Genomic DNA, 12,412 nt, shown 5'->3' with positions numbered 1-12,412 from the left:
TAACTGCCCAATGTTCATGGAGTTTTCTAATGATGTAAAGTAGTGACCTGAGTCAATTTTAATCGCTGGGTGTGGCACCCAATCAATTTGCATAGAACCGGCATAAGGGTAGAATGTAAGTAAGTTGCATGATGTATGTAAGGGCAGTGGGAGGTGAAAGAGAGAGATATTACATTGTATTTAACATTTGATTAATTTATCAAAAAAACACAAGATGGTCACTAGTTCATTCTCCCATGTTTCATTTGAAAAGAACAGTTGCTCTATTTTTCTTTCTTATATTGGGGGAAGAGAAAAAATCCTGATTTTTTTCGCCAACAGTTCTTGTGACATATAGATTTTGTCTGACTAATTAGGGGGAGATAAAGATCCTAAGAAAATGATGCCAACACATTAAAGTGAAGGACATAGCCAGATCGTCTGCTGATGTGAATTGGAAGAGCTCCATTGGAGGCAGTGGAGCTTTGCCAGTTGAAACACCAGCTGAGAATATGTTTTGTCAATGAGAGGAGACAGTTAATAAAACATGAAAACTTAATTATGCTTTCCTACCTGCACAAATAGGTTTCTATTTTATGAATATGAGTTGGTTTTACTCGTGCAAATACATCTGCGTTATCAGTGAGGTGTCTTGGATGAATAAAAATGTGTGAGCATCAATAAGGTTTTTGGGAGGCATTAATACGAAACCGTGTCAAGCACCAAGCAATGTTCTGCATTGTTTTCCATGTGAACCATCAGAAAGAACAAATATATCTGTAGAACTGAAAAGACCTGTTAGAAACACTGCTCCAGAGCTTTTGAATTAATTATTGACTTTTTCATAACATGACCCAATTCACATAAAGTACCTTAAACTAAAAGAATTCCTTTAGCACTGATGCAATTTAGGTGAACTAAACTGTGGTGCTCTAGATTCTGGTGCTGTTACTTGTGATGAGAAGTTCCTGCTGTTTTGAGTAGTCCCATGGGAAACGTAACACAAGAGTAAAAACCATGTAGGCAACTTAATCGCTGGAGATTTCAATCTAATTTTATTGCTATTGTTACGCTTTCGGTCCCCTTTTTAAATTCACCATTCATATTATGTACTTAACACATCAGCAACAACAGGCAGTTCTTAAGTGTTGCAGAATCTAAGAACTGGTTTTATTTAAACTTACGGGTAAGAAAACGGCTTTTTGGGGGGTGAGTTGGTTGCCTGACTGCCGAGTGACCTCCAGTGGCCTCCCTCCTGTATCACATCCCAGCGGGTGAAACCCCGACCGTCTGTGCGCAGCACTGAAACCTCTGGCAGAAGCTCAATGCTGTAGGTAGCATCTCATACTATTCCCAGTTGAATTTTACCCAGTACCACTGGAAGAGAGTCTAAGCAGGAATTTGGATTAGGGAATGAATGCGTTTCGAGTGAATTAATGGACCAATTCTTACCTTTTTACTTATTGCACAGTGACAATGCTTCTTACTTTTTTCCCCTTTTTTTCTTTTAGGAGTATCCACAAGACAATAGCGATGTATTTTCATGGCTCTTTAACATCATGTCTTGCAGGTATGACTCCGATGGCCATCTGACCAACGCGACCTTCCCAACCGGGGAAGTCAGCAGTTTTCACAGCGATGTCGAGAAACTAACAAGAGTGGAACTTGATACTTCAAACAGAGAGAATGTGATCACAGCCACAAACTTCTCAGCTACCTCTACAGTATATACTTTAAAACAAGGTAATTAAAGCATTTCTGTTACTTCTTCCCTAATCATTACGTTTCAAACCGTAGACATTATTGCATTCTTAACTGTTTGCCAGAAAAAGACATTAGAATTGTTTCTTCCTTACTTCAGTGCAAATAGCTAGATACTACTTATAATTCTCCTGGGGTACCAATTAGAAACAAACCACAAGTGAATTCTTTTCCTCCTAAAAGAGTCCCATGGATAGATTCTCATTATTGCAATCTCCAATGTCTCTAGGCTTTACATGCTACTTTCTACTTCAGTATCTGAAGGACTTAGACTGACCTATAATACACTGAGCTTTGTTATTCTGAGAAAAACTGCCCAGAATTACATGCTCCACTGACGTTTTAGCACTGAAATGCCATGTTTGGCCAGTGCTGTGAATTCCTTCTGGTAGTGCTGTGTCCTGGTGACAGCACTTGTAGGAAGGAGGAAAGGATGACCCACCTCTCCTGATGATTGCCTTGGGGATGAGATTTTGACTCAAGCCCTGTAGATACCACAGTATTTCAGGCTATGTCATATGTCTTGAGAAGAATTTACTCTCTGCCTAATGGAGGTGTCCCAGTGTCCTCCTCCAGATTTTGCAGATTTGTCACCATAGTTCTGGTTTTATATAGTTTAATTGATCTGGGTTTTTTTCTCCTTGTTGATTTTTTTGTTGTCAGTGCATTGCTCGGGCTTTGAGAGAGCAAGTGCTGGGAAACAGCTCTCTTGATTTCCTTCCAGGTCTGCTATAGAAAAGCTTTGTAACTCTGAGCAAATCACAGAATTTTTCTTCCTCTCAACTTCTGATCTATAAGAAAAAAAATTGGAAGAACTCACCTCACAAGACACTCACTCATTTCTCTTCAACTATTGTATTGCAGAGACAGCACTGAATAAGTGGAAATAATATACTATATTGTTGTATTGCCTGATAGGCTTTGTCCAAGTGACCCCATCTGCTTTCTCCATAATCTATTTGACTGCCTTATTGTATGTCTGCCCTTAAATCTGAAACTCCTAAAAGTTGGTATGTTACCAAATTCTGTCTCAGGAAAGTACTAGCACACTGCCCTATAGGCAGTGCCAGAAATGAACAGCTGTAGTTATTATTATACCTATCATATTTATGAATTCATATAATTTGCATATTTCCATATCTCTGAAACTATCACGAAGTACCCTGTGAACAACCAATCAGACATGGTATTCTTATATATGAGTCACCAAGTGTCTTTTAATGTAATGCCTATTATCTTCACTTTCTGACATACCCAACTCTTTTCCACATATTCATATCTAAAGAGCTGGACCAGTTACTCCTGTGTGGACCAGCTTAAAAAAAAGGATGCGTTTCATAGTCCCTAGCTGGTATGACTTCAATTGCATTTTAAGGGTGAGACTTTTGCTTTGTCTCTTAGCACTAAACATTCAGACTCATGATCGAGTTGCCCCCTGGCAGCTGAGCCCAGTAACCTCCTGCCTGAGCAAATGCAAGGCGATGTGGCACAGCTCTGCCTGAAGTGGAGGAATTACAGTGCCCAGGCGAGGGAAGGGGAGCGTGCGGTGGTCTTTGTGTCCTTTCAGTGGAGACCTGGACCCTCTGCGTGCTTCTGGCAGTTTTGGGCAGGGGCAGGAGGCTGTGCTAGGTCATCCCAGCTGCCCTCAGCAGCCCTCTGCGGCACAGTCCTGAGCTTCTGGAGCTGCTCGCTGTGCCACCATTGCTGACCCATTCATTTTTCTGCCAACGACCACTTCCCAGTGGGTCTCTTGCACCAGACTTCAGGCTCGTGGCTGACTGTCACTGTGCCTCCACCCCAGGGTCCTGCTGCTAATGGGGAAGAGGAGGAGGTTTTAGTACAGCGATACAGGGAAAAGGGACGGAATGGGAGACTGGCCATCATCCTAGACATTTTGAAAACGGCTTTCATGCCTGACCTCAGATATTCATTGCAGTCGTTCAAGCAGTACACTGTCCTCTTAAGAGATCCCAACGTGCTAAAATCATCAGAATTTCAGTGGTCAAAACCCAGCCTATCAGTTTCATACTTCTAAGCTGAAAGCAAAAACTCTTTATTCCTGCTGCAGGAAACCTTCACAATGAAATCATCAGGCCAAATGTAATAAAAAGCTCTTTAGACATGGGAAGGCCTGGAGGTTTGGGTTGCAAAAATCACACTGCAGTCGGTGTATATTCAGCTGTCTGTCACCTAGGGACAAACAAAGCCCTGTTGCACCTAACATTTGCTTTATAAATCTGGAGATCTGATCTCTGTTCCCTGTTTGTGGTTGTTTTTCGACAGATAACACCCAGAATATCTACCGGGTCAGCCCAGATGGGTCTCTGAGAGTCACCTTTGCCAGTGGAATGGAAATCACGCTTAACACAGAGCCTCATATTCTAGCAGGGGTTGTCAGCCCCACTTTAGGGAAGTGCAATATCTCCCTTCCTGGAGAGCATAACTCAAATCTCATTGAATGGAGACAAAGGAGGGAGCAGACCAAAGGCAATATCTCCACGTTTGAGAGAAGACTAAGGGTAAGGCTTCCTCTTGTGTAAAGTGCAGTGTTGCCTTTGAAAGCCATTGAACTAAAATCATGTTGAAATGTTCTACTTTGTAAGAAGAGCAGTGGAAAGTTTGTATCAATGGTGGGCCCCAGCCATGAATTTCAAAACCAAACTCCTCCAACAGTCAAAGGGTTGTTTGATCTCTGTTTGATTTTGGTTGTGAGACTTGACCTCAAGTCATAATTACTTTTTTTCTCCTTCTTCTTTTTCAACTAAGAATTTAATTGTGGCTTTGGAAGAAGCTGTGAGCAAAGGACGATGCGTAGTTACTCTGCCACAGCAGCAGAGTTGGAGCCCCATTCTGCCTCTCTTAGATCTATCAACCCTCTTTCTTCTGGGGAAAATAGCAGGTGCCAGCCTCTGCCTGGGCAGAGGGTCTCGCAGGGCACAACTTGGGTGTCCTGGCCAGCACATCTCCTGCAAGCCAGGGTGATGTAGAGCCTCCCTTTGTATCCAGACAGGCTGTGTACTCTGCCCTCTACCACATGCTCTCAAACCCCCTCACTCCCTCTGGCTGGGTTACACTGTGGCTCTAATAAAGAATTACTTTAACATTGCATCCATGGTTTATTTTTATCTGTGAGGAGAACTCACAGATTACAATGACAGATGGTCAACATTCAGCATTTAATTAGGTAACACTAAGGCTCAAAGAGACTGCTACCTTGCAGAACAGGTTTTTTTACAAAATCAGTTCTGTTTTTCACATGAATACCCCTTAAAATGCCTGTACCAGTAGTACAACTGGGAATTTTGGCCTTAAAAATACTGCATTGTTAACTACAACCTTTCTGGATAGGTATTATCCCTGAAGGTACATCTGTTAGCTCTGAAAATACAGACATGGTTATTAAATCTCTGGATTGTCTTTTGGTTATGAAATACTCTATATTTTTTTAAAGCGTATAATCTGTTTGGTTTTCAACTGCTCTGATCAATCAAAAACACAAGACTTGGATAATCTGGCCAGACTGGCCAGTGCATGTGAAACACCTGTTTGAAAGGACATCTTTCAGACTGGACAGCCACAGTTACTTTTTTAGGATCTTGCAAGTACGAAAAACCTTTGTTTTCATTTTTCTTGCCCATCTTCTGACTGCCTCCTCTCTAGCATGGTGTGAGTCCTCATAGCCCTGTCTAGGGAGGCAACTGTACTTATTACAGAGGCAAACATGTTAAGATGGCAGGATCCAAACTATGGCGTCCATGGATCATGTTACCTAAACAATTGATTTTTGTGTGATTTTGTGCTTAAATAACTGTATGGCACTTTTTTCTTTAAGGTAATAAAATCTTAAACAGAAAGGGTGTAGTCAGTCATCTCTTCTGCTTACATTGCCAGGGTCAAGTTGTTCATGACAATTATATTTAATAAAAGCACTTCATCCTGCACAGTTTTCCTATTATGCAATTTATATTTTCTATTGTTAAAATTGATTGCATGTTCTTTCAACTCATTTTTAGTTGCTTCTGCATGATCCTTAATATTGCCTGCCAAAAAAGGGAGGAAATTCACAAATTGGTCAGAATTAAATGGATTCTGGCTGGAGGCATAAAATGTTCATTGAAATACTGCAACACTGAAGCTATCCAGAGCTCAGCTGATTGACCTGCCTATGGATCAGTCTGCTGGTGGATAGAACCACTCATGTACTTCTCTTTCTCCTCCTTCACTTTCAGCCAGTGAGAGAATGGAAGGTGAAGGTGAAGCATAAGAATGATTTTGATGTGTTGCTGTCTTATATTGTCTGTCTTTTCAAAAGTATGCACTAGCATCACAGCAGTTGACCATTGCATTGTTATTTCTGTAAATTGTGTCTTTTTATACCTACCCAAGATCAAGGGGGCTTATGGATTGTCCCTGCCTGCTCAGAAGGAGAAGTCAGCTGCCTGTATTACAGTGTTTTCCCCTCCCTTGACTGTACTGAGCTCTAGGACCATCTGTCTGAAGGCTGTCAGGGCAAGGCTGGAAGGAACCTGGTGGAATAACACATTAAATGAGGATTTGACAGTGGAAAGGAGAAGAAATATTGTGCGCATAGGATACACCATGTAAACAGACACAAGAGAAAGGGACAAAATGGACTATTGAGGCTGCCAATAATAAGGACTGTGGAGGATAGGTGAAATATATGGGTCCTAAGTTCAGCTTTAGCAGTGAGAAGTTTGCATGGGGTGCTGCTGGAGTGGGGAGTCAGTGGAGGTGGAAGAAGCTGGAACAGTTCAGCTGGTGAGGAAGGCAAAGGAGCGGCAGAATTTATCCAGAGACCGCTATCTTTCCTTGGTGATTAAAGGAAATATGCAGGACAGCAGGACCAAAAATACCATCATAAAGCGTGTTTGAAGCAGTACACCAAATAATGAAAGGGATTTAAGACTTACTGTTGACAGATCCTTGAGTACTGCTGGAGAAAAAAAATGTAGCATCATTAGAAGCCCTTATGCTGGATGAAGTTCTGGTGAGACATTCTGAAAACTTCTAGTGAGTTATATTTTAAAAAGAAAGTTTTTAAACACTTAATATGCCATGACTCGCATAATAGGAAGTGTGTTAGAAAGCTTGCAATGTAGGGCAGAAAGAACTATGCTGAACTTTGAAAATATATGTAAAAAAAAAAAGCTCTGGGGATTGGACGAGTTCTCAGTGGAAATGAACAGACTTGCAGGAGCCCTCAGTTAAAGAAAAAAACAGCACAATGGAAAAGTTTTCTAAGGAAAAAAAAGCATAGAAATGAGGTTTAAAGATGTTACTTAGCAATCAGTTCTGATACCGTCATTGAAACAAACAGCTTTGAGTGCTAAGAGGTATAAATTAGAAGGCAGGTAACTGGGGATGAGGTAAAAGATGACCTAGTTGAGAAGAAGAAAGCTTTTCCTTCTCTACCTGGTCTTAACATTTTTAATTCTTAATAGCAATTAGCAGCCATCTTGAAAGCATGTCACTCTATTACTGTTATTTCCAGTTTTGGAAAGAGGCCACTGTTAGCACGTTCTGAATAATGCTGTATACATTGTGTTTTAAAAAGTGAGATTTTTGCATGGTGCGAATTCCCTGCTCTAGAAATAGAGCAGAAGTGAATAAGTTAACTGGAATGCTAGAACAGAAATCTAACTTTGTCTCAGTATCTAAATCAATGTGGGAAACAGGAATTAATCACAGGTTTCCTTTAAGTGCAGAACCGCCTGCCCTGCCTGGTGCTTCCTGAAAGTATATAAAACAGTCTGTAGGCATGTATGCCTTTTATATTAATAATAAATCTATGTACAATCAGGCATTTTAACATCAATCTTAATCTAGCAAGACTTCTTTTTTATCAATTAAACTGCTATTGTAATTGACTTCTAAAAATGAAGCAAAGGCTGTTGTTAAAACCAACGAGCATGATGCATAGTAATATACTGATTAGAATGCAACTCGGTTCCCTCCTGTCTTTTGCATAACTTAGAAGAACTTGGCATTGGATGCAGTCCAGGTTTTATAACTGAATATCTACAAAATTGAAAATTGAATGCTTGGCCAGTCTTACTTATTTTTGCCTTTTTTTTTTTTTTTAATAACAAAAAAGGAAGTAACTCACTGGCCTCAGTTCAAAAGTCCTGCAGATACAGGCTTTGACAGCTATGTTTATTATTGCATTTAGCAAATTATCTCCTTTTATTTACCATTCTTAAAGCAAGTTCTAATGACAGGACCAAATCCTCTGCCAGTGTGTGTCAGTTTACATTGACTCAAATCAAAACACAGACAAAGAAATAATACAATCATCTCATCTGATTTACACATTATCAGACAGTTTAGGTTTGAGAATGAAAGTCAGGAGAAGTGCACATTTATGTGATTATTTACACTGGAAAATTTCTAGCTATAAAACTAATGGAAGTAGAGTCAACGAATGTTTAAAACTGTATAATAAATATATCTTTTTATGCACTACTAACGTTATTGTTATTGAAGTCAGATGAATTTTCTCCCTATTTTCATAAGCTGAAATCCTGACCTGACATTGCTTTCAGAAACCAGTTTTCCCTGGCTTGTAACAGAACACGAGCTCCAGCCTCTCACGGAGGCTACTTACTACGTTCTATGTATATTGGAGGAGTCATCTTTAAGAAGCCAGTGGGATTTGAAACCAGCTTTTCAGTGACAACGTTGAAATGAGGCCTGCTACCCATGTATCGTCCTGCCTTGCATTGAGAAGGGTGTTAAATTTAACTTAAATCTAAGAAAGTAAACAAATGAGGCATAAAATGTGGAATATAAGGGAAGTAATGGCATCCACCCAAACCTTATCTTAACTCTGAGAGCTTTCAAATACTTCTGCTATTCATTTCGCTGCTAATTCTGCCTCTGTTTGGACTTTTTTCTTATTTGTTGTATCATCCCTGAAACTTAGATTGCAAGCAATTTGTATTCAAGACTTTCCTTTCTCCTAACTGCATTCTACAATAATAATAATAATAGCAATAAGAATATTAAATATGTACATAGACAGTAAATGAATATGAGCCAGGGTATATCCCCTGCTTGTTTTTCATTTATTTTACCACCAAGAGGGTTTGTTTGCAGAAATTGCAAGAAGTTTGTAAAGAAATATATTATAATACACATAATCCATCAGACTTGTATACAAGCAAATATAGTTGAACTAGGCATCACGTTTTACTTGGGCTCCTTAACTATCATTAGAGCATAAATTGTAATAGTTACAGCAGTCTACAGGGGTATATAGGTATTTTACAGCTATTGTAAATGAACACTATTAAAGTTAGACATGTGTGTATATAAAACCCCAGGAATGGTAGTTCAAGAAAGAACACCTGCTTCTTCTAGATTTTCAAATTATTTTGTATCTAAAAACAGAAAGGGGTAAGAAAAAAAATATTCTTTCTAATCACTGCCACCATATGATCCCAGCTTGAATTATTAAACAGGTATTCTTAACCATTTATTTTACGGCTACGCCTCCAGGTCTCAGGGAGGAGCAAGCACTGTGCTGTGCTAACACCTGCACTGACATCGTCTCTGCTCTAAGGACTTTATTAATTGGAATAGAGTAAGACAAGTGATTAGGTAAAATGCAGTAGATTAATACGAGCACACTGAACATTGATCTGAAGAACACAAGTCAATGAACAATGTCTTATGGTTCCCTAAATTATATCTCCGATTTAAATGGAGTTTAGTGGTGATTGCCCAGTGACTGAATGATGTAAGGAGGTAGATGATGAAAGCACTGGATAAATATATTTTGTCTTCATGAATCTGGCTCAGCTTTGAATGTGATTTCAAACTGAGAATTGTGCCTCCCCTCTGCATTTTCCTGTTGGACCATAAACGTTAATGGATCATAGCACAGTCGCTCTGTTTGTCTGTCGGACACAGTGAGTTTAACAAATGTTGCAGGTCCCAAGCATGGCGAGAGAGCTGCAACAAGGAATATGGCTGGCACCAGGCACGGCTGCCGCTGGCTTTCACAAACTGCGGGAGCAGGGTGGTTTTGTGAAGAAGTATGAGGACGCTGGTGAGCAGGGTCTTCAGGAGCTGCAAGCACAGCTCTTCCCTTTGCGGCATCAGTACGTGACCTGACGTGGGCTGTCCCAGAGCAGTAGCTGACCTGTCAACATTAACGGAGTTTAAGAGAGAGGATGTGAGATAGGATATCTTTGTTAATTTGTGGGCTTAACTACACATCTTCAGCTGGAATTGAAAAGTCCATCCACAGACAGTTGAAAGCTAAGAATAAAGAAGAAAAACTTAGGAAAAGGTAAGAGCGGAGGTGAGGGTTTAACACATGAAAATAGGAAGCATCCTGTAATGCAAAGTAGAATAACACTGAGTGCAAGCAGCATTTTGTTTCTTGGTCCTCCTATTTCTCATCTGAATATTTTTCTATTTTCTTGTCCTTAAGAAGACGTAAATTCGCCATCATAATGTTAAACCACTGCACATTTTGATTAGAGCTGACACAGAAATGTTTGTGCTGTGTGTAATTAAGATGCATTGTTTTCTTACCTTACTGTATCTTTGTGTTTAGGCCCACAACAGAAACCTGCTCTCCATTGACTTCGATCATGTAACCAGAACAGGAAAGATTTATGATGATCATCGAAAATTCACTCTTCGGATTATGTATGACCAGACAGGACGCCCAATTTTGTGGTCACCCATCAGCAAGTACAATGAGGTCAATATCACTTATTCACATTCTGGATTAGTCACCTATATCCAAAGAGGAACCTGGACTGAGAAAATGGAGTATGATCCAAGTGGGAACATAATTTCCAGAACATGGGCAGATGGTAAAATATGGAGTTACACATATTTAGAAAAGGTAAATCATTTTAAAAGTGGATTGTTGTACCAAGGCAAAAATATTTGTTTTGATATAGATATTACATTGTGAACTATGTTATAATGCTATCTCTTGCAAGAGTATTTAAGACTTTTTAAACAGAAAACACATACAATTACATCACTAGATAAAAATATCTCTGGACTTGCTTGGACCTACATGTCACCAGTTTAAACCTGCCATAGTTTAGTTCTGAAGAAAGTTATTAACACCTCAGATTTGTTTAATTGGTTCTTGGTCTCAGTCCAAGTTCAGGTGAACAAAGGCAGTCTCACTGCTGACAAACATGTTGCTACTCTGTATAACACAGTCAAAAATACAACAGCCACTGAAAGGGATCTTTTTGCTCCCACAAACACAGTTCTTTTAAGCCAAAATTATTAGCCAGTGAGTGCAAACTTGCACCTATTCAATGCTGTGCTGTAAAAAAGGGATTGATCCTTTGAGGAGAAGGATTACTTCAGTATTTATGAGGGCCATTTGAGGGGGAAACATTAATATGAAATGAGTTATTGCTCTGCTTTTATAGGACTCAGTGTCTAAATTGCCTGAGGATTGTAATTTTCATTTATGTCTATAGGTAATGGTCACAAAATGGGGGAATAAGTGGTGTACAGACTAAGAAAGAGCAGCATCTCCTTCATCTGTAGAAGCATCTCATTTGGTCTTGTCTCAAAACCAAAAAGCCAATCTGTATTTTTAAAGCTTTCAGAACTTGTGTGAAAATGTATTCAAACAGCATCCCTTTAACCTTTTTTTTTTTAGATAGCAACATCTTGGACTATCCAATATACATTGAGTTTGCAGAACATTTTCTCTGAACCTGTTAACCACAGGGAAAGGCTAGGAAGGGACAGGTGAGGTAAAACTGATAGGGGGTATTACACGCAGGAAATCCAATGACTTTGAAGTTATTTATGTATTAAAAGTTCCAAATGTGTACTTTTAAGATAAACTTTGCTGTACTTATTTTGAATGTATTTAAGCTTGATCCTTAAAAAAACTTAGCCCTAACCCAGAGAAAAAAATGACTGAGACTAGAGAACGCATAAAAATGTGATTCCTTCCTTGTCTGCATGCAGTATGGTTCTTGCACATGTTAACAAGATTGGCAAACCCTAGAAGCTTCAGAAGTTTGGTTCAGATAAATTTGTCAGGGCTTCTTTTGTCTGCATGCTCTTATGCAAATTTCAAGTAAACCAGCATTTAGTACAGCTTTCAAATATTTGGGCAATATGCCTTTTGGAGGAATTCTTTATTTTTTCTTTGGGCCTAATGGACTGTAATTTTGGAAAGATGTGTGTTTCTTATCTTTCCAAACCACTTTGTCTGTTCTTAGTTTATGATGAGCTTATAAATAAAGTAATATAACTTCGAACTGTTATTCTGAAATTCTGCACAAGTGGTCAAATCCTGATCTTGTAGAACCAAATGGCAAGAGCTTACTACTTCGGGTAGCAGCAGGCTTGGGTTATGCTGTAACTTGTCATTAAAATTATTGGAAGTCATATATACTATAGACATAATCTCCCAGCTATTTAATGTACTTCCATCGCTGTTTGTTCCTTGTGCCAAGGAAAGATTAATTCACTGTCAAAATTAGACATTGAAATATCATTTTGTGGCTCCATTAAAGTCAATAATTCATTGTGTTAATTGTGTAATGATTGCTAAAGGTTGTCTAAAACCTCGTAAGACTCAGTGATTCCTTTTATCAAAAAATCAATTATGTAGTTTGCTTCCAATTCATAGTTATTTAGTTCTTGATTT

The 12,412-nt window shown here is 39.1% G+C and overlaps 1 protein-coding gene across 4 annotated transcripts in view; it reads left to right on the top strand.

The window, feature by feature from the left end:
- TENM1 (teneurin transmembrane protein 1) overlaps positions 1 to 12,412 on the top strand; it is a 348,057-nt gene that overhangs the window by 323,802 nt on the left and 11,843 nt on the right. For all 4 annotated transcript variants that reach the window (XM_074835266.1, XM_074835264.1, XM_074835265.1 and 1 more), the window contains 3 exons: positions 1,550 to 1,722; positions 4,024 to 4,259; positions 10,325 to 10,621. In XM_074835266.1, coding sequence (XP_074691367.1) covers positions 1,550 to 1,722; positions 4,024 to 4,259; positions 10,325 to 10,621 — 706 coding nt within the window. The remainder of the gene's footprint in view (positions 1 to 1,549; positions 1,723 to 4,023; positions 4,260 to 10,324; positions 10,622 to 12,412) is intronic.

The sequence above is a fragment of the Strix aluco genome, chromosome 10 (genome assembly GCF_031877795.1).
Source record: "Strix aluco isolate bStrAlu1 chromosome 10, bStrAlu1.hap1, whole genome shotgun sequence".
Taxonomy (NCBI): domain Eukaryota; kingdom Metazoa; phylum Chordata; class Aves; order Strigiformes; family Strigidae; genus Strix; species Strix aluco.
This window is presented reverse-complemented; position numbering and strand designations above follow the sequence as displayed.